At 41.2% G+C, this 22,313-nt stretch overlaps 1 protein-coding gene across 3 annotated transcripts in view; it reads right to left on the reverse strand.

Annotated features, from left to right (window-relative positions):
* Positions 1–22,313, reverse strand: part of ZNF496 (zinc finger protein 496) — a 46,370-nt gene that overhangs the window by 16,357 nt on the left and 7,700 nt on the right. For all 3 annotated transcript variants that reach the window (XM_055551969.1, XM_055551955.1, XM_055551962.1), the window contains exon 6: positions 20,365–20,441. In XM_055551969.1, the coding sequence (XP_055407944.1) occupies positions 20,365–20,441 (77 nt within the window). The remainder of the gene's footprint in view (positions 1–20,364; positions 20,442–22,313) is intronic.

A 22,313-nucleotide genomic window follows, 5' to 3' on the forward strand; every position in this document is an offset into this window, starting at 1 on the left:
GTAAATGGAAGGATTTAAATGTTTCCAGATGGGAAGACTTCAAGCTATTATGATGTCAATTGCCCCACAATGATTTATAAATTCAGTGAAATTTCATATAAAAATTCCAGGAGGCTTTACTTATTTAAGTTGATGTGTTGACTCAAAAATTTATGACATACTAAGAACTTAAGTACGGATGTGAGAGTTGGACTGTGAAGAAAGCTGAGCGCCGAAGAATTGATGCTTTTGAACTGTGGGGTTGGGGAAGTCTCTTGAGAGTCCCTTGGACTGCAAGGAGATCCAACCAGTCCATTCTGAAGGAGATCAGCCCTGGGTGTTCTTTGGAAGGAATGATGCTAAAGCTGAAACTCCAGTACTTTGGCCACCTCATGCGAAGAGTTGACTCATTGGAAAAGACTCTGATGCTGGGAGGGACTGGGGGCAGGAGGAGAAGGGGACGACAGAGGATAAGACGGCTGGATGGCATCACCGACTCGATGGACATGAGTCTGAGTGAACTTCGGGAGTTGGTGATGGACAGGGAGGCCTGGCGTGCTGCGATTCATGGGGTCGCAAAGAGTCGGACACGACTGAGCGACTGAACTGAACTGAACTGAACTGAAGAACTTAAGAGTAGCCAAAAGAACTCTGTAAAACAAAAGTCAACCTGGAGGACTCACTACCAACTGCAAGGACAAAGTATAATGTTATAGTGTTCTTGACATAAAGGATCAAAACATAAATCAGTGCACTGTATAGAGCCCAGATGTCCAGACATATGTGGACAATCAATTTATGACAAAGGTACCAAGGCAATTCAATGGAAGGGAAATCTTTCAGTAAATTGGGATAACTAAATATCAACATAAAAAAACCAAACCAAACCAAAATAAAAAACAAACCCTACGCCTCGTACCATACACAAAATATTTTAAAAGGAACCAAAGGGACTTCCCTTGCTGTCTAGTGGTTAAAACTCCATGCTTCCATGGCAGGGGGGCTCAATCCATGGTCAGGGAGCTAAGATTCCCACATGCTGCTCATTGCAGCTGGAGGGGAAAAAAGAGAGAGAGAAAAAAAAAAGGAAGCAAAGACCTAAATGCAAAACCCAGAACTATAAAACACAGTAGGAAAATATTTGTGGCCGTAGGCTAGACAAAGATTTGTTAGATAGGACACAAAAAGTATTAAATGATAAAAGAAAAAACTGATAAATTCAATCTCACTAAAATTGAAGATATACAATCTTCAAAAGTGAAAGTGAAATTGCTCAGTCATGTCTGACTCTTTGCAGCCCTATGGACTGTAGCCTACCAGGCACCTCTGTCCATGGAATTTTCCAGGCAAGAGTACTGGAGTGGGTTGCCATTTCCTTCTCCAGGGGATCTTCCTGACCCAGGGATCAAACCCAGGTCTCCCACATTGCAGGCAGACGCTTTACTATCTGAGCCACCAGGGAAGCTATGATCTTCAAGATCATTAAAACAATGTAAAGGCAAGCTGAAGACTGATAAAACATACTTTCAATACATGTATCTGACAAAGGACTTAATCTAGAACATATATGCTTTAAAAAGTTCCTAAAACACAGAAAGACAAGCAACCCGATGAGCAGGGAAAACATTTGGACACTTCCAAAAAGATGCAGAAATGATGCACAAGCACATGAAAAGATACCCAACTTCATTAGTCAACAGAGAAGTACAAATCAAAACCACATTAAGATATCCATTTCAATAACCAAAATACATGTTTTTAAAAATGACAGTGCCAGGTTATGGTGAAGATATGTAAAAACTGGAACTCATATTCATTGCAGGTAGGAGTATAAGTGGTTAGATCAATATAGAAAACAGCCAGTTCTATAATTCATTATATACATTTCCCCTATGGCAAGTGTATATACCATATTCATTCCTAGGTAATTGCCCAGGAGAAAGGAAAACATATATTCACAAAAAGACTTGCATATGAAGGTTCATAAAAGCTTCATTCATAACATTCAAAAGCTGAAGTGACCCAAATATTCACCAACAGGTCAGTGAATAAAGCAACTACGTGTGTTTGTTTTTGGCCACACTACATGGCTTGTGGGATTTTAGTTACCCAACCAGTGTGGGCCCTCTACAATGAGAGGGGAGTTTTAACCACTGGACTGCCAGAGAATTACCCTGGATAAACTAACTGTGACACAGTTATACAACAGAATACTACTCGGCAATAAGAAGGGACAAACTACTAATACACACAAGATGAACGATGCTTAAATCACTGGGCTGAGAAAGAGAAGCCTGACTCCAAAGATACATACTATATGATTCCATTTATATAAAAATTTAAAACAAGAACAAACCTTATTGTGACAAAAAGGAAATCAACGCTGGTCTGGGAAAAAGAGCATGCAAAAGGACACAGGGAACTCCTAGGATTGATGGAGATGTTTTATATCTTGATTGGTTAATGGTTACATGGGTAGACAGTTGTCAAAAACTCTCTAAACTTTACATTTAAAACAGGTGTTGTTGTTCAGTCACTAAGTCATATCTTGACTCTGCAACCTCATGGACTATAGCATGCCAGGCTCCTCTCCTCCACTATCTCCCAAAGTTTACTCAGATTCATGTCCAAAAATAGGTGTGTTGTATGCAAATTATAGCATAAAAATTAGATTAAAAAAAGTGAAAATATACAGACCATCTTCAGTCATCATTTCAACAAAGATTAAAAAAAACATTAATATTAAAAAATATCTATGTAACAATTATACATAAATTCTATATATGTGGGTCACATTAAAAATCACCTGAGATCCTTACCCCTGAGGTCAGAGCTGGCATCACCCATATAGGGAAAACCACTTCAATGGCCAAAACATGCCACACGGGGAAAGACACAACCCAGCTTGGCACTTCCACCAAAATATGCAACCTGAATCTCAATGTGAGTTAAAACCTATCTGAGCAGAGTCTGCATTACAACTAGTCTTCACTCTTCAGAACTGTTGACACTATGGCAAACACTGAAATTCCAAGGAGAAAATGTCAGACACAGGACAACTAATTGGGAAGCATGATGCTCTAAGATTACTATTTCAATGCTGAATTTCCAGAATGTAGTAACTGCATTATGGTTATGCAAGGAACTGCCCTGGCTTTTAGGAAATATGCCCCCTTGGCATGAACAAAGAGATAAAAGGAGTAGAATTTCCGCATATAACTCCCTAAAAATTCTGGGGAAAAAAAAATGGGGGAGGGGGTGGGTAGAGGTGAGGCAGAGACAGAAAGACAGTGGGAGAGAGGGAGGGACAAGCGAGAGAAAGTGACAGAGGATGGGGGAATTAAAGCAAAGACCAGGGCTCCCCTGGTGGCTCAGTGGTAGAGAGTCCGCCTGCCTATGCAGGAGACATGGGTCCCATCCCTGATCCGCACAGCAACTGAGTCCATGTGTCACAACTACTGAACCTGTGCTCTAGAGCTGCAACTGCTGAGCCCACATGAAGCCTCTGTGCCCTAGAGCCCATGCTCCGCAACAAGAGAAGCCACTGCAATGGCAAGTCTGTGCACCACAACTAGATGAAAACCTGGCAGCAATGAAGACTCAGCACAGCCAAAAATAAAAATATAATAAAATTACAAATAAATAAAGTAAGGCTCTTTGCAAGTCTACTATTCTGGCAATCTTCCCCAAAATTGATATCAATGCCAAAGAAAAAGTTAAAAATAAAAATAAACACAATATTTCAGGGACTTCCCTGCCAGTCCAGTGGTTAAGGCTCCTTGATTTCACTGCAGGGGGAATGGGTTCAATCCCTGGTCAGGGAACTAAGATCCTGCATGGTGTGCAATGCGGCAAAAAAAAAAAAAAAAAAAAAATCAAAACTTTCTAAGGCTGAATCAGTTTGGAACTGGACTTCTCAAACATGGATACATATCACTCAAGCACCTTGGTAAAAATGCACATTCTGCCTCTGCAGGTCTAGGGTGGAACCTGAGAGCTCACATTTCTCAAGGGGTTTTATTGCTAGCCAGAGGCCAATGGGGGAGAAATCTGTCCTCCAAGATAAGTTCCACAGAATGGAAGACAAGGCTCAGGAAGTCACAAGCTCTCCTCTCAAGGGCCTGCAGGAGAGAAATTGATATTGGTCTTAAAGGGGGTAAGAAATACGCCACCCTGAAATACACCACTTTGGCCCAAAGATCTTTGAGTTGTAGGGAACGGATAAACAGAAAGACTGCAAAAAAAAAAGTACCCTCCCCCCATTTGCCTAAAGGCAGGTTGTAAATGTTTCTCTGTGAAAGTATGCCTCCCCTCCTACCAGGGAGGTAAGGTGACTTAATCACCAGACAGAATTCTAGACTCTTATCAGCCCAGAGACAGCATAGTGAACTTAACTAAATCATCTTTATCTTCCATTAGTTTACATATCTACCTTCCCACAATTTATTAGCCCTTGAAGCTCAAAATCCTCTTGTCATTTCTCCATAAATGAACTGCCTGTGGTTAAAATGGGTTTTCCAGGTGCTGCAGTGGTAAAGAATTTGCCTGCTGGTGAACGCAATGGCACCCCACTCCAGTACTCTTGCCTCGAAAATCCCATGGATGGAGGAGCCTGGCAGGCTGCAGTCCATGGGGTCGCTGAGGGTCGGACATGACTGAGTGACTTCACTTTCACTATTCACTTTCATGCATTGGAGAAGGAAATGGCAACCCACTCCAGTGCTCTTGCCTGGAGAACCCCAGGGAAGGGGGAGCCTGGTGGGCTGCCGTCTATGGGGTCGCACAGAGTCGGACATGACTGAAGTGACTTAGCAGCAGCAGCAGCAGCAATAGACACAAGAGACTCCGGTTTGATCCCTGCGACAGGAAGATCCCCTGGAAGAGGAAATGGCCACCCACTCCCAGTATTCTTGCCTGAAAAATTCCATGGACAGAGGAGCCTGGTGGGTTACAGTCCTTGGGATCTCAAAGAGTCTAACATGACTGAGCACACACACATGGTTAAAGTGGTATATAAATCTCTGGATCTGACTGCTTTCTAGTTTTCATTCCTGTAAGGCATCCCATAGGCATACAAAATAAAAAATTTTCACCTGTTAATCTGTCTTCTATCAGTTCAATTTGCAGTTTCCTGGCCACTAAACCTTAGACAGTAGAGGAAAAAGTTTTATTTTCCTCCTCCTTGGGAAGTCTCTCAATATGAGAAATTGATAAGGAAAAGATAGTAATTGACACTATTGATGAAATATGAAAGAAATCAGAAAAAATAGAAAAGAAATTCATGAAAACACTCAGAAATCTCAGAAAACTGGAAACATGTAATACTGTTTTACTTTTCTAAAATCATGCCAATTTTTATAAGAATGGGTGAGGGAAATATATAGGTCCATTTAAAATCAGATTTGCAGAGGAGACCTCTGTTTCCTTCTTGAAGATGGAGGAGACATACCTTTCTTTAAGTGCTCCCACTAAGTAAAACTAAAATCCTAGGAAATGATATATTAAAAAACAAACAAACACAGCAGACTATGAAAAGTGGAGAAAGGGAGGCACACCAGCTAGAAACCTTGGATCAGGAGGAACAACAGTGGTGAGTACCCTCATTTTTCTTTCGGCCTCATATATCAAATCAAAACTTGAAGCTGAAGGAGCCAGTGACTCCAAAACCCCAATACACAGAAGTCGCTCAGTCGTGTCTGACTCTTTGCGACCCCATGGATTGTAGCCCACCAGGCTCCTCGGTCCATGGGATTTTCCAGGCATGAAAACCCCAATAGGTACAGATAAAAATAAAACCCTAACAAAAGCCTGTTCTCTCAGGCACAGGACTGAGAAAGTAGCTAGACAGACAATACCTGCTCTACTCCAGCCAAGCACCACAGAAAAAAAAAACCCTCCAACCTTGCTCATAATAGGAGTGAGAGAGTGAGAGTCTAAACTTCCACCCTCATTAGGCTGCAATGAAGTGTCTAAACACCCCCACTGGGGTGGTCTCAGAGAATGCCAAGCAGGGATCTGGAACTTCCGTCCCTGCCTGCTGCTAACAGTCCTCCCCACTACCACCACTGTATCAGTGGAGACCATATCAGGAACTACCAAGCAGTATCAGGAACTACCAACCCCCCTCAGGAACCCTCTGACTTTGGAGCCAATGGAGACAAGTTAAGGAGGAAGCTTGATTTGTTCCCTCACCTGTCAGTAATATGGTAGCCTACCTGCTTGTTTTTCTCTCTCCACCTTTAAGATTTTGCTGTGTTTTTAAAAAATGTATAATTTCCTGGGATTTTAGTTGTACTTAATGAGCGCAATTAAAGAGATGGGAATACCACACCACCTTACCTGTCAAACCTGTATGTAGGTCAAGAAGCAACAGTTAGAACTGGACATGGAACAAAAGACTGGTTCAAAATTGGGAAGGGAGTATGTCTTACATGCAGAGTGCATCAGACTAAACGCTGGGCTGGATGAATCACAAGCTGTAATCAAGATTGCCAGGAGAAATATCAATAAGCTCAGATATGCAGATGATACCATTCTGAAGGCAGAAGGCAAAGAACTAATGAGCCTCTTGATGAGGATGAAAGAGGAGAGTGAAAAATCTGGCTTAAAACTCAACATTCCAAAAAGTAAGATCCTGGCATACAGTCCCATAACTTTATGGCAAATAGATGGGTAAAAAGTAGAAACAGTGGCAGATTTTATTTTCTTGGGCTCCAAAATCACTGCAGAAAGTGACTGCAGCCATGAAATTAAAAGACGCTTGTTCCTTGGAAGAAAAGCTATAACAAACCTTGACAGCATATTAAAAAGCAGAGACATCACTTTGCCAACAAAGGTCCACAATCAAAGTTATGGTTTTTCCAGTAGTCATGTAGGGATGTGAGAGTGGGACCCATAAATAAAGCTGAGAGCCAAAGAATTGATGCTTTTGAACTGTGGTGTTGGAGAAGACTCTTGAGAGTCCCTTGGACTGCAAGGAGATCAAACCAGTAGATCTTAGAGGAAATCAGTCCTGAATATTGATTGGAAGGACTGATGCTGAAGCTCCAATACTTTGGCCACCTGACGTGAAGAGACAACTCATTGGAAAAGACCCCGATGCTGGGGAAAATTGAAGGCAAAAGAAGAGGATAAGATGGTTAGATAGCATCACCAACTCAATGGACATGAATTTGAGCAAACTCCAGGAGATAGTGAAGGACCCAGAAGATACATCATAAGAAACTTCTGAAACCTAAAGACAAAATTTTAAAAAATGGGATCTTTCCTATAGGAAGAAAGGAAATTCATGTGATAGCAGATTTCTGGTCAGAAACTGTGCACGAAACGTACTTCTCAAGTGCTGAAAGAGAACTGTCAACTGTAGATTTTATATTGATGAAAATATACTTAAGGAGTGAAGGGAAAATCTAGACATTCCCAGAGGAATAAAAAATAGTTACACTTGCCACCAGCAGATTTATCTTAAAAGAATGGCTAAAGAAAGTTCCCTAAACAGAAGGGAAACAAGGAAACAATAAAAGGAATTGTGGAACATAAGAAAGGAAGAAAATGTTAAGCCAAAATATGAGCAAAGACAATAGGCTTTCCTTCTTCTTTTTAGGTTTACTAAATAATGTTTGACAGCTGAAGCAAAGGTTGTAACACTGTCTAACATAGTTCTAAATATCAGACATGGTTTTTAATGTATGCAAAAAAAATATTTAAATCAATCGTATTATAAAATGGGAAGGGTGAAGGGATGTAAAGCATTGGGATAAGTTCCGTATAATACCTAGAGAAAGTGAGACAGGAAGGAAGAGGGCAGGGCACAACCATTATGACACAACCATTAACAACAGAATAGGATATAAATGGGTTAGAACCAACTAGGCCGAGGAGGGTGGAAGATTTCCCTTCTGTTGGACTTGAGCCTCATTATACACTCTTGAAACACATTAGTATCGAAATGACATATCCACAGAGGCCACGGCAGTTCAGAGGACAACCATAAAAGGCCAAAAAGTGAGTGGTGGCCCAATTCCTGGAAATCTCTGCTCCTTCCCCAAATTAGAATAATCTTCCCACTCGTTAGCCTACGAAGTTACTCAGCTAATAAAAATAACCACCACCACACCTCAGGGCCACGCTTGCCTTCCCAGACCATATACACTGTGGAGTATTTTCTCCCAGCGCCTCGTACTTCCCCAGACCCCAACCTCATGCTCTGGGGCTGCTGCTCTCAACTTCTGAAATGACCCACACTGTCCACAGAGTGTGAAAGTTAAAGTGTTAGTTGCTCAGTCGTGTCCGACTCTTTGTGACCCCACTGACTGTAGCCACTGTCCATGGCATTCTCGAGGCAAGAATACTGGAGTGAGTAGCCATTCCCTTTTCCAGGGGATCTTCTCAATCCAGGGATGAAACCTGGGTCTTCCATACTGCAGGAGGATTCTTTACCACCTGAGCTACCAAGGAAGCCCATCTACAGAGTGTGTATTTCTCTAAACTCGCTTCCACTTTACTATGGTCTGCTAGTGAATTCCCTCCTGCACAAAGCCAAGGACCCTTACTTGGAGGACTGTCCCAGGGAATCATTCAAGACCTAGGACATGACCATCCTCTCCTGTGTGCCATATTTTTTCTGCAACACTATCACTAAAAAGTTATATGACAAAAATTCTTTGCTTGATCAAACTTTAGTCAGGCTCCTGAACCTTCCCCTATGCCCTCTGTGCACTTCCTCATAAAACCCAATTTCAGCATTAAGTCAGTTTAACTAGCAACTAAGCTTAGCACAGCATAGCGGTTTAACCAGAATCTTCTGTCTTCCACAACTGATTGTGTTCCTCATCCCTTACCATCCCCTAGGTCATGTCTGATCACCCTGGTCCAGGGGTCCCCAGCGCCCGGGCCATGTACTGGTACCGGTCTGTGGCTTGTTAGATAAACCAGGCCACACAGTTAAGAGGTGAGTGGTGGACAAGTGAGCAAAGCTTCATCAGTATTTACAGATGCTCCCCATTACCGCATTACTGCCTGAGCTCTGCCTCCTATCAGATCAGTGGCAACATTAGATTCTCATAGGAGTTTGAAGCCTACACTGAACTGAGGAGATACTCCACGTCCAAGGTCAGGAGCGGTGGCTGACTTCGCTGGAGTGGCTGTGAGCAGATACCCCACATCCAAGGTTAGGAGCTATGGCTGCACTTTGCTGGAGTGGCCGTGACCGGGTACCCTGCATCCAAGGTCAGAGAAACCCCAGCAAGACAGAAGGTGCTAGAATGGTGGCTGCTTGGTGCTCGAGCAGCTGTGAGAAGATACCCCAAATCCAAGGGCAAAGGAGATGCCCCAGCAAGAGGGTAGGAGGGGCGAATTCGCATTTAGAATCAAACCCCATTCCTGCCAGAGATGCTCAGAGGGCTCAAACAAACCTTGTGCACACCAGGACCCAGGGACCCCATAGAGACTGAGACAGAACTGTTTTGAGTGTCTCCTGGTGATTGCAGCCATGAAATTAAAAGACGCTTACTCCTTGGAAGGAAAGTTATGACCAACCTAGACAGCATATTAAAAAGCAGAGACATTACTTTGTCAACAAAGGTCCGTCTAGTCAAGGCTATGGTTTTTCCAGTAGTCATGCATGGATGTGAGAGTTGGACTATAAATAAAGCTGAGCACAGAAGAATTGATGCTTTTGAACTGTGGTGTTGGAGAAGACTCTTGAGAGTTCCTTGGACTGCAAGGAAATCCAACCAGTCCATCCTAAAGGAAATCAGTCCTGGGTGTTCATTGGAAGGACTGATGTTGAAGCTAAAACTCCAATACTTTGGCCACCTGATGCAAAGAGCTGACTCTTTGGTTGGATGGCATCACTGACTCTATGGACATGGGTTTGGGTAGACTCCGGGAGTTGGTGATGGACAGGGAGGCCTGGCGTGCTGAGGTTCATGGGGTTGCAGAGTCGGACATAACTGAACTGACTGACTGTGCGGGTATGGGTCAGCAGTGGACTGCCACAGGGACAGGGGCTCTGGGTGCAGCAGACTTGGGTTTGGCATAAGTCCTCTTGGAGGAGGTTGCCATTAACCCCACCACAGAACTGCCAGAACTTATACAGGACTGGGAAATAGACTCTTGGAGGGCACAAACAGAACCTTCTGTGCACCAGGAGTCTCCAGAGGAGGTGTGGGTTGGTGGTGGCCTGTTGCGGGGTTCGGGGCAGTTAGTGTAGCAGTGCTTGGCATGGGATATTTTGAAGGAGGTCCTCATTATCTTCACTACCTCCACCATAGTTTGGCCCCAGGTAAATAGCAGGGAGGGAACACAGCTTCACCCGTCAACAGAAAATTGGATTAAAGATTTACTGAACATGACCCCACCCATCAGAACAAGACCCAGGTTCCCCCTCAGTCAGTCTCTCCCATCAGGAAGCTTCCATAAGCCTCTTATCCTTCTCCATCAGAGAGCAGACAGACTGAAAACCACAATCACAGGAAACTAACCAGTCTGATCACATGGACCACAGCCTTGTCTAACTCAATGAAACTATGAGCCATGCTGTGTAGGGCCACCCAAGACGGACGGGTCATGGTGGAGAGTTCTGACAAAATGTGGTCCACTGGAGAAGGGAATGGCAAACCACTTCAGTATTCTTGCCTTGAGAACCCCATGAACAGTATGAAAAGGCAAAAAGATAGGACACTGAAAGATGAACTCTCCAGGCCAGTAGGTGCCCAATATGCTACAGGAGATCAGTAGAAGAAATAACTCCACAAAGAATGAAGAGATGGAGCCCAAGCAAAAAGCACACCCAGCTGTGGATGTGACAGGTGACAGAAGCAAAGTTCGATGCTGTAAAGAGCAATATTGCATAGCAACCTGGAATGTTAGGTCCATGAATCAAGGCAAATTGGAGGTGGTCAAACAGGAGATGGCAAGACTGAAGGTCGACATTTTAGGAATCAGCGAACTAAAATGGACTGGATGGGTGAATTTAACTCAGATGACCATTATATCTACTACTGCGGGCAAGAATCCCTTAGAAGAGATGGAGTAGCCATCATGGTCAACAAAGGAGTCTGAAATGCAGTACTTGGATGCAATCTCAAAAACAACAGAATGATCTCTGTTCACTTCCAAGGCAAGCCATTCAATATCATGGTAATCCAAGCCTATGCCCCAACCAGTAACGCTGAAAAAGCTGAAGTTGAATGGTTCTATGAAGACTTACAAGAACTTCTGAACTAACACCAAAAAAAGATGTCCTTTTCATTATAGGGGACTGGAATGCAAAAGTAGGAAGTCAAGAAACATTTGGAATAACATGCAAATTTGGCCTTGGAATACGGAATGAAGTAGGGCAAAGACTAATAGAGAAGACTCTACATATGGAAATCACCAGATGGTCAATACCAAAATCAGATTGATTATATTCTTTGCAGCCAAAGATCGAGAAGCTCTATACAGTCAGCAAAAACAAGACCGAGAGCTCAGATCATGAACTCCTTATTGACAAATTCAGACTTAAATTGAATAAAGTAGGGAAAACCACTAGACCATTCAGGTATGACCTAAATCAAATCTCTTACGATTATACAGTGGAAGTGAGAAATAGATTCAAGGGATTAGATCTGACTGACAGACTGCCTGATGAACTATGGACGGAGGTTTGTGACATTGTACAGAAGACAGGGATCAAGACCATCCCCAAGAAAAAGAAATGCAAAAAAGCAAAATGGCTGTCTGCAAAGGCCTTACAGACAGCTGAGAAAAAAAGAGAAGCTAAAGGCAAAGGAGAAAAGGAAAGATATATCCATCTGAATGCAGAGTTCCAAAGAATAGCAAAGAGAGGTAAGAAAGCCTTCCTCAGTGATAAATGCAAAGAAATAGAGGAAAACATAGAATGGGATAGACTAGAGGTCTCTTCAAGAAAATTAGAGATACCAAGGTAACACTTCATGCAAAGATGGGCTCTATAAAGGACAGAAATGGTATGGACATAACAAAAGCAGAAGATATTATGAAGAGGTGGCAAGAATACACAAAACTATACAAAAAAGATCTTAATGACCCAGATAAACATGATGCTGTGATCACTCACCTAGACCCAGACATCCTGGAATGCAAAATCAAGCAGGCCTTCTCTACAAACAAAGCTAGTGGAGGTGATGGAATTTCAGTTGAGCTATTTAAAATCCTAAAAGATGATGCTGTGAAAGTGCTGCACTCCATATGGCAGCAAATTTGGAAAACTCAGCAGTGGCCATTGGACTTGAAAAATTTCATTCCAATCCCAAAGAAAGGCAATGCTAAAGAATGTTCAAGGTACCTCAAAACTGCAGTCATCTCACACACTAGCAAAGTAATGCTCAAAATTCTCCAAGCCAAGCTTCAACAATACATGAACCATGAACTTCCAGATGTTCAAGCTGGATTTAGAAAAGGTAGAGGAACCAGAGACCAAATTGCCAACATTCTCTGGATCATAGAAAAAGCAAGACAGTTGCAGAAAAACATCTACTTCTGCTTTATTGACTAGGCCAAAGTCTTTGACTGTGTGGTTCACAAGAAACTGTGGAAAATTCTTCAGGAGGTGGAAATACCAGACCACCTTACCTGCCTCCTGAGAAATCTGTTTGCAGGTCAAGAAACAACAGTTAGAACCTCAGATATGCAGATGACACCACCCTTATGGCAGAAAGTGAAGAAGAAATAAAGAACCTCTAGATGAAAGTGAAAGAGGAGAGTGAAAAAGTTGGCTTAAAGCTCAACATTCAGAAAACTAAGATCATGGCATCCAATCCCATCACTTCATGGCAAATAGATGGGGAAACAATGGAAATAGTGAGAGACTTTATTTTCTTGGGCTCCAAAATCACTGCAGATGGTGACTGTGGCCATGAAATTAAAAGACACTTGCTCCTTGGAAGAAAACTATGTCCAACCTAGAAAGCATATTAAAAAGCAGAGATATTAATTTGCCGACAAAGGTCCACCTAGTGAATGCTATGGTTTTTCCAGTAATCATGTATGGATGTGAGAGTTGGACTGTAAAGAAGCTGAGTGCCAAAGAATTGATGCTTTTGAACTGTGGTGTTGGAGAAGACTCTTGAGAGTTCCTCGTTCTGTAAGGAGATCAAAGCAGTCAATCCTAAAGAAATTCAACACTGAATATTCATTGGAATGACTGATGCTGAAGCTGAAGCTCCAATACTTTGGCCACCTGATGGGAAGAACTGACTCATTTGAAAAGACCCCGATGCTAGGAAAGATAGAAGGCAGGAGGAGGAGGGGACGACAGAGGATGAGATGGTTGGATGGCATCACTGACTTGATGGACATGAGTTTGAGAAAGCTCTCAGAGTTGGTAATGGACCATGCTCTAGTCCATGGAGTTGCAAAGAGTCAGACAGAACCAAGCTACTGAATCGAACTGAGCAACAAAGATCCAGTAAAGTCAAAAAAACAAAAAAAGCAACTTTTTTAAAAAAGAAAAGAAGTGTGAATATAGAAGAACTCAATAGCACCATCAAAAATAAGATCTAAGCAACATTTATACGCTACTTCACTCAAGAACCGCAAAATTTTTTTTAATTTAAATGCTCACAGAATATAAACTAGACAACCCTATACTGGATCATCAAAATCCTGGAAGAAGAGGAGAAACTCCCAACAAATTTGAAATCATACAATATGTTCTCTGAAAACAATGAAATTGAACTAGAAATCAATAATAGAAAGATAAAAGGAAAATTTTCATATCTTTGGAAACTGAACACCACACTTCTAAAGTATGGTGAAGAATAAGGCTCAAGAGAATTTAAAAATACACTAAAGTGATTGATAATAAAACAAAAACACACTGTACTACAATTTGTGAGATGTTGTTAAAGCAGGATAGCATGAAAATGCTTACATAAGAAATGCTTACATTTGGGGACTTCCCTGGTGGTTTACCGGAGAAGGCAATGGCACCCCACTCCAGTACTCTTGCCTGGAAAATCCCATGGACAGCGGAGCCTGATAGGCTGCAGTCCATAGGGTCGCTAAGAGTCAGACACGACTAAGTGACTTCCCTTTCACTTTTCACTTTCATGCATTGGAGAAGGAAATGGCAACCCACTCCCGTGTTCTTGCCTGGAGAATCCCAGGGACAGGGAAGCCTCGTGGGCTTCCGTCTATGGTCGCACAGAGTCAGACATAACTGAAGCGACTTAGCAGCAGCAGTAGCAGTGGCTGGTGGTTTACCTGTTAAGAATATTGTCTTCCAGTGAAGGAGACACAGGTTTGATCCCTGGTCAGGGAACTAAGATTTTACATGCCTTGGGGCCAACTGAGCCCACAAACACTAGAGCACATATGCCATAACTAAAGCTTTTGCATTGCAATGTAGATCCTGCATGCTGGAACTAAAATCTGATACAGCCAAATAAATAAATATTTTTTAAAAAGGAAAAGAAAAACACAGATTACCACAACTCATCCATTGTGAAATAGATAGCATGACCAGTCCTATACCATTAAGGAAGTTCAATCTATAATTAAAATAACACACACACCCCACTCCACCCTCAAATCTTTATAGTTCATGTAGTTTCCCTAAAGAATCCTACCAAACATTCAAAGAATGAACACTAATTCTACACAATCTCTTTTAGAAAACAAGAAGAGGGAACACTTTACAGTTAATCTTCAGAAGCTAGTATTACCCTTGCCAATTTAGGCAAAGACAGTAAAGAAAACAAACAAAAACCACTGACAGACATCTCTCATGAATAAAGAATAAAAAATCCTTAATGACATAATAGCAAATAAAATTCAGCAATATATAAAGAGAATTTCACATCAAGAAGTCATGAATGACAAGAAAGCATTTATTCCAGGGATGAAAAGCTGGTTCAAATTCAAAAGTCAATCAATATAATCCACAATATTAACAGTCTAAAGAAAATTCAAACGATCATATCAACTGATAAAGGAAAGGTTTTGACAAATTCAACAATCACACATAATAAAAACTCCAGAAAAACAGGAATTAAGAAACTTGAACAACTTGATAAAGAGAATTTATTTAAATTTTACAGCTAACATGCTTAACTGTGAAAGACTACATGCTTTCCCCCCGAGATGGGGAATAGGGCAAGGATGGAGATTTGTTCCCACGTCTGCTATTCAACATTATGCTGGAAGTTCTATCCAGTGGAATAGGGCAAGAGAAGGAAATAAAAGAATAAAAACTGAAAAGAAAGAAATAAAACTGCCCTAATTTGCAGATGACATAATTGTACAGAAAATCCAGGACTGCTTAAAATTAAAAACAAAAACCCCACCAAAACCCTTCTTAAACTCACCAATGATTCCAGCATGGTCTCAGAATATAAAATAAACTTACAAGAATCAAGTATGTTTCTTATCCTATAAATAAATGTGGTTGTCACCACAATTTTAAATATATTATAATTTACAACTGCTGATAAAGTGAAGTACCTAGGTCTAAATCTAACAAAACACATAGAAAATGTATATACTAAGAATTTATATAACAGTGATGAAATAAATTTTTAAAAAAGTAAATGAAGAACAATATTGCATTCACAGATTGGAAGACTCAGATGATAAAAATGCCCATGTTCCCCAAACTGAAATATAGGTTGGTTTAACAAAATCCCTATCAAAATATCAGTAAGATCCTTTGTAGTCATGGACAAGATTATTCTAAAATTTACAGAGAAAAGAATTAAAATAGCTAAAATCAAAGGGATTAAAATAGCTAAAATAATTTTGAAAAAGAAAGAATAAAATAAAAGAATCAATCTACCCAACTTTAAGACTTAGCATATAGCTACAGTAATCAAACTTGTACAGTACTAGCAGAGAAAGAGACAAATAGATCAATGGAACAGAATAGAGAACCTAGGAAAACACTCACACAAATACGCTCAACAGATTTTTGACAAAGGGACAAAAGCAATTCAGTAGGGGAGAGACAGCCTTTTCAACAAATGGTATTGGAACAACTGGACATCCACTGGTAAAAAATATGAACCTTGACCTCAATCTCACATTTATACAAAATTAGAGGTCATGGACTTAAATGTAAATGGATCATGGATTAACGGTAAAAAGGACTCAAATGTAAAAGGTGAAACTATCTCACTTTTAGGAAAAAATAGGAGAAAATCTTTGGGATCTAATACTAAGCCAAGAGTTCTTAGACTTTATACCAAAAGCCTGATACTTAAAAGGAAAAACTAACAACCTGGACTTAATCCAGATTTAACACTTTTGCTCTGTTAAAAACTCTGTTAAAGGGATGGAAAGACAAGTTTCAGAGTAAGAGGAAAAATCTGCAAAACACATATCCAACAAAGGACAAGTATCTGGAATATATATTGAGTTCTTAAAACAATAGTAAAAAAGTAAATGGTCCAATTAGAACCATGGGCAAAAGTCATACAGAAACATTTCACATAAGAGGATATTCAGATAGTGGAGAAGCATAGGAAAAGATATCCAACTTTATTAGCCTTGAGGGAAATGCAAATTTAAACCACAATATCACTTATCAGAATGGCTAAAAAAAAAAAAAAGTGACAACAATAAATGGTGAGAGGATGTAGACAATGTCATTATTCATACATAGCTCACAGGAATGCAAAATGGAACCCTTACTCTTGAAAAGGAAGTTACTCTGGAAAATAAAAGTTTCCCTACAAAACTAAATATACACTTCCCATTAAACCTAACAACTGCATGCCTGAGCATTTATCCCAAAGAAACAAAGACTGACATTCACACAAAACCTGTACACAAATGTTTACAGCAGCTTTATGCAAAATGGCCCCTGTGGGGAGAGAGCAAATTAGCCAAGATGGCTGTGTTCAGGCTCTCTTGCCCCACATTTTGTAAATAATGACTATTAACAGTTGAAATCATTTTTATAGCACTGCACATGCACTCATGAGGTACTCCCTTGGCTACTTTGTGGGGTATCCCTGTATGAGCTTCACCATGAAAAACTCTGGCTGCTGCTACATTGGGGCCATGCTGGAGGAACATCATGATTATGTTATATGAGATTATATTATGGCTCTGTTATGGCTACATTATGATTACATTGTGGCTGCTGCTATGGCTCCCACAACAGCCAGGAGAGAGGCTGTATTATGGCTGCCATGCCAGCCAGGAAAAAATAAACGTGTCTCAAGTTCCTATGGCTCCTCAAGTCTTCTTTCAGCCTCTTAGCTCATGCCTTGCCTACCCTGGGTTCAGCGAACAGTGTGGACAGTGTGAAAAGCGAGACAATTGGCACTGTGAGCAGGATCAGCAAGAGAGCCCCAACTAGAAACAACCAAAATGTCCTTCAATGGGTGACTGGTTAAACAAACTGTAGTATAGCCATACCAAGACATTCTACTCAGCACTAAAAAAGGAACAGATTACTGATACATGCAAAACCCTGGCTGAAGCTCCACAGAATTATGCTGTAAATTCCCAAATGTTACATACTGTATGAATCCATTCATATAATTTTCTTGAAACGGCAACATTCAGTTCAGTTCAGTTCAGTTCAGTCCAGTCACTCAGTCGTGTCCGACTCTTTGCGGCCCCATGAATCGCAGCACGCCAGGCCTCCTTGTCCATCACTATCTCCCAGAGTTCACTCAAACTCATGTCCAGCAAGTCGGTGATGCCATCCAGCCATCTCATCCTCTGTTGTCCCCTTTTCCTCCTGCCCCCAGCAGCATCAGAGTCTTTTCCAATGAGTCAACTCTTTGCATGAGATGGCAAAAGTAGTGGAGTTTCAGCCTTAGCATCATTCTTTCCAAAGAAATCCCAGGGCTGATCTCCTTTAGAATGGACTGGTTGGATCTCCTTGCAGTCCAAGGGACTCTCAAGAGTCTTCTCCAACACCACAGTTCAAAAGCATCAACTCTTCGGCGCTCAGCTTTCTCCACAGTCCAACTCTCGCATCCATACATGACCACTGGAAAAACTATAGCCTTGACTAAACGGACCTTTGCTGGCAAAGTAATGTCTCTGCTTTTCAATATGCTATCTAGGTTGGTCATAACTTTTCTTCTAAGGAGTAAGCATTACAGAGATGTAAAACAAGTTAATAGTTGTCAGAGAAAGATGAGAGCGTGGTGTAAAAGAGAAGTGGGTTTGGCTATAAAAGGCAAAATGAAGGATTCTCCAATGAAGCAAATGACCTGTATTCTTTATGTATCCATGTCAACTCGCTAGTTGTGACACTGTATATTTTCACAAGATGTTGCCCTTTAAGAACTTTCCACAGTTTGTTATGATCCACACAGTCAAAGGCTTTAGCGTAGTCAATGAAACAGAAATAGACGTTTTTCTGGAATTCCCTTGCTTGTTTTATGATCCAATGGATGCTGGCAATTTCATCTCTAGTTCCTCTGCCTTTTCTAAATCCAGCTTGTACATCTGGAAATTCTTGGTTCACATACTGTTGAAGCTTAGCTTTAAGGATTTTGAGCACTACCTTACTAACATGTGAAATACGAGAGAAATATCAATAACCCAGATATGCAGATGATACCACCCTAATGGCAGAAGCACAAAGGAACTAAAGAGGCTCTAAGAGGAGAGTGAAAAAGTTGGATTAAAACTCAACATTCAAAAAACTAAGATCATGGCATCCAATCCCATCACTTCATGGCAAATAGGGAAACAATGGAAACAATGGAAACAACGACAGACTTTATTTTCCTGGGCTCCAAAATCACTGTGGATGGTGATGAAAAGACACTTGATCCTTGAAAGGAAAGCTATGACAAACACAGACAGCATATTAAATAGCAGAGACATCACTTTGGCAACAAAGTTCCGTATAGTCAAAGTTATGGCTTCTCCAGCAGTCACGTATGGATGGATGTGAGTTGGACCATAAAGAAAGCTGAGTGCTAAAGAACCGATGCTTTCAAACGGCGGTGCGAGAGAAGACTCTTGAGAGTCTCTTAGACTGCAAGGAGATCAAACCAGTCAATCCTAAAGGAAATAAGTTCTGAATATTCATTGGAAGGACTGCTGCTGAAGCTGAGGCTCCAAAACTCTGGTCACCTGATGCGAAGAGCGGACACAATGGAAAAGACCCTGATGCTGGGAAAGACTGAGGGCAGGAGGAGAAGGGGGGTGACAAGAGGATGAAATGGTTGGATGGCATCATTGACTCAATGGACAAGAGTTTGAGCAAACTCCAGGAAATGGTGAAGGCAGGAAAGCCTGGCATGCTACAGTCCATGGGGTCAGAAAAAGTCAGATATCACTTAGTGACTGAACAATAACAAATATTACTTAGTATAAAAGTATAAGCAATCTTATACTTAGTATAAAAGTGTAAGGGATCTCTTGTGAGTCTGAGATTCAACTTCATGTAAATTGAACTATATGTGATTTTAGTTATGTAAAAAAATTAAAAATATATAAATTTCATGTGCACCATGATCTCAGAACAGCATTATTAACAATAGCCAAAAGGCCGAAGCAACCTAAGTGTCCATCAATGAATGAAGAGATAGACAAAATGCATTATATACATAACAGGAAATACTATTCAGCCTTAAAAAGGAAGGAGATTCTGCACATGTTACTTCAAGGATGAACCTTGAGGTCATTATCCTTAATGAAATAAGCCAGTCATGAAAAGAAAAATGCTGTATGATTCTACTTATAGGAGATATCTGGAGCAGTCAAATCATAGAAGAAGAATGGTGGCTTCAAGGGGCTGGGAGGTATGGAGGGAGTTACTTAATTTGTGAGGAATTTCAACTTGGGCAGATGGAGAAGGAAATGACAACCCACTCCAGTATTCTTGCCTGGAGAATACCATGGACAGAGGAGCCTGGCAGGCTATAGTCCACGGGATCGTAAGAGTCGGACATGACTTGGAGACTAAACCACCACCAGAACCAGATGAAAAAACACTAGAGGTTGGCTCCACAACAATATCAATATGTTTAATATTACTGAACACTTAAAAACACTATGTGAAAAATGGTTAAGATAGTATATTTTGTTATGCCTATACTACCATAAATTTTTTAAAACCCAAAAAAAAAAAAAAAAAAAAGATTTTCATGATGGTGATTTCTAGCTCATTAGGCAGCAACTATCTTCAACAGAGTGATAAAACAACACTGAATATCAAAATATACATCTTTTTCCCACAAGATGCATATCAAGGCTCATTAGATATTAAATTTACAATATCTCCCTGTGTGTCACACTAATCAAAGATATATCAATTTTTAATAAGAAATATGAGTTTCATCTCCTTTGGGTCATGTATGTTCAACAACCATCACAGTACATGATAGATACTGAAACACATGTGCCAAGCACTAAGGCTCATGAGTGATTGCCCCAGAAATCACTCACCGGGAGTAGCTGGAAGGTAGTCACCTGCTGTGCATCCCTCAAACTTGCTTCCTGAAGAATGGAAGTGTCTTGCAGGACTGAAAGAGATCAGAAAAGAATCCCATAAAAATCTGAGTCTCTTTTCTTACCTGTAGAAAAAGAATTACCAGATGATGTACGTAAAAAGCATTTGCAAATCATAAGGGTTTCTATTGCTTTGCTTTAAGACACGTCAATGTGGGCTTTAAAACAAAATGCTTGGGTTCCAGTTGGCTCTGCCACGAACCAGCTATGTGACTCCCTGCAGGTCCAGGGACCTCAGCTCTATCATCCATAATATGAGGGAAATAAAGGTTAAAACTCCATGGAGTAAAAGGTCAGTAAGAGCTGTTGGCAACAAAGATTTTGTGGGACTCTAGTGTCATGTAACTTTTTACATTTATAAGTTTATAAATCGCACAGCTCCTTAAGGAAGCCTATCTTTCTTATCTCTATAAGATGTTCCTGGAAGAGTACTTGGCACAATACTCTAACCAGTAATCACACAAAAATGTACACAAAAAATGTAGAGTGTAGCATTGGGATCATCTCACTTTCCCTTATCCTGGGCTACCAAGAGCCTCTGCTATATTCTCATGTGATTTCTCTCCCCTGACAAGCTCCTGCCTGCGCTTCTGCAAGAAGTGAGCCATATACCTGGCCTATGGTGCAGTCATGTCAAATGAGCTGTGTTTCAAAAAGTGCTCCTTTCATAGAATAAACTTGGAAGGATGCACTATCATCTCTCAGTTTAGAGACAATTCAGATTAACCTCAGCTCATAATGCAAAATCAGTGCCAAATAGAAGCCAATGCTCCTTACCTTTCACACCTGAAATGCAAAGCTTTCTGCAAACAGGGGCAGGTGTGACTACTTGGAACAAGAGTCTAAGACAGGAGCCAGCTCAGCCAGCAGTGACCTTTGGGGAGCAGTTCCCTATGGGAGGCAGCCTCATCACTCTGCTGCCAGAAGCTCAGGGTTGGTGGGTATGGATTTAGGGAAGGGATTTTTTAAAAATAATTATTTTATTTATTTGGCTGTGCCAGGTCTTAGCTGTGGCACTCTGGATCTTTTATCTTCATTGTGGCATGCTGGATCTTTAGTTGTAGCATGCAAACTCTTAGTTGCAGCATGTGGGATCTAGCTCCCTGACCAGGAATCAGACTTGAGCCACCTGCTTGTGAGCACAGAGTATCAGTCACTGGACCACCCGGGAAGTCCCTTGAAGAAGGGATGTTTCAATTTTGCTCTCATACCTACCACCTTCTGAGGGATAAAACACAGCCCTACCCTACCTTTCAGCATGATAAATGAGCATATCAATACTTTGAGGATTACTTTGAAAAGCTTTCTGCCTCTAAATAAAAACTATATTTTGGGGAAAATCTTCAAGACTAGTAACTATATGGTTTTTACTGGAAATTCTTCCCAGTGATCAATCACCTGAATGTTTAAGGTATTGCTAATAGCTAACTCTCATCATGCTTTCTTTGTCCATTTATTATTGCTCAGGGAAATGGCAGCACTGACCCTTCTGACACGCAGCAGCTGGCTTATCTCAGAACTCTACCAGGAAGTGAGTAGGCTGACACAGTTCCTTAAGACCCTCTCATAGCCACCTGTAGAACCTGTAGAACCCAGGCTGCTGGCACGGGCATGCATGCTAGGTCACTTCAGTTGTGTCTGACTCTTTGCAACCTTATGGGCTATAGGCCACCAAGCTCCTCTGTCCATGGGATTCTCCAGGCAGGAATATTGGAGTGGGTTGCCATGGTGGTTCTCCCCCAGGGGATCTTCCCAACCCAGGGATTGAACCTGCATCTCTTGGGTCTCCTGCAATGGCAGGTGGGTTCTTTACCACTAGTGCCACCTGGGAAGCATTGTTTATCTGGGCAAATGGTTGTTTCTCACGCCTGTGGTTGTGGGCTGAA

This window comes from Bubalus kerabau, chromosome 1 (genome assembly GCF_029407905.1).
Source record: "Bubalus kerabau isolate K-KA32 ecotype Philippines breed swamp buffalo chromosome 1, PCC_UOA_SB_1v2, whole genome shotgun sequence".
NCBI lineage: Eukaryota > Metazoa > Chordata > Mammalia > Artiodactyla > Bovidae > Bubalus > Bubalus kerabau.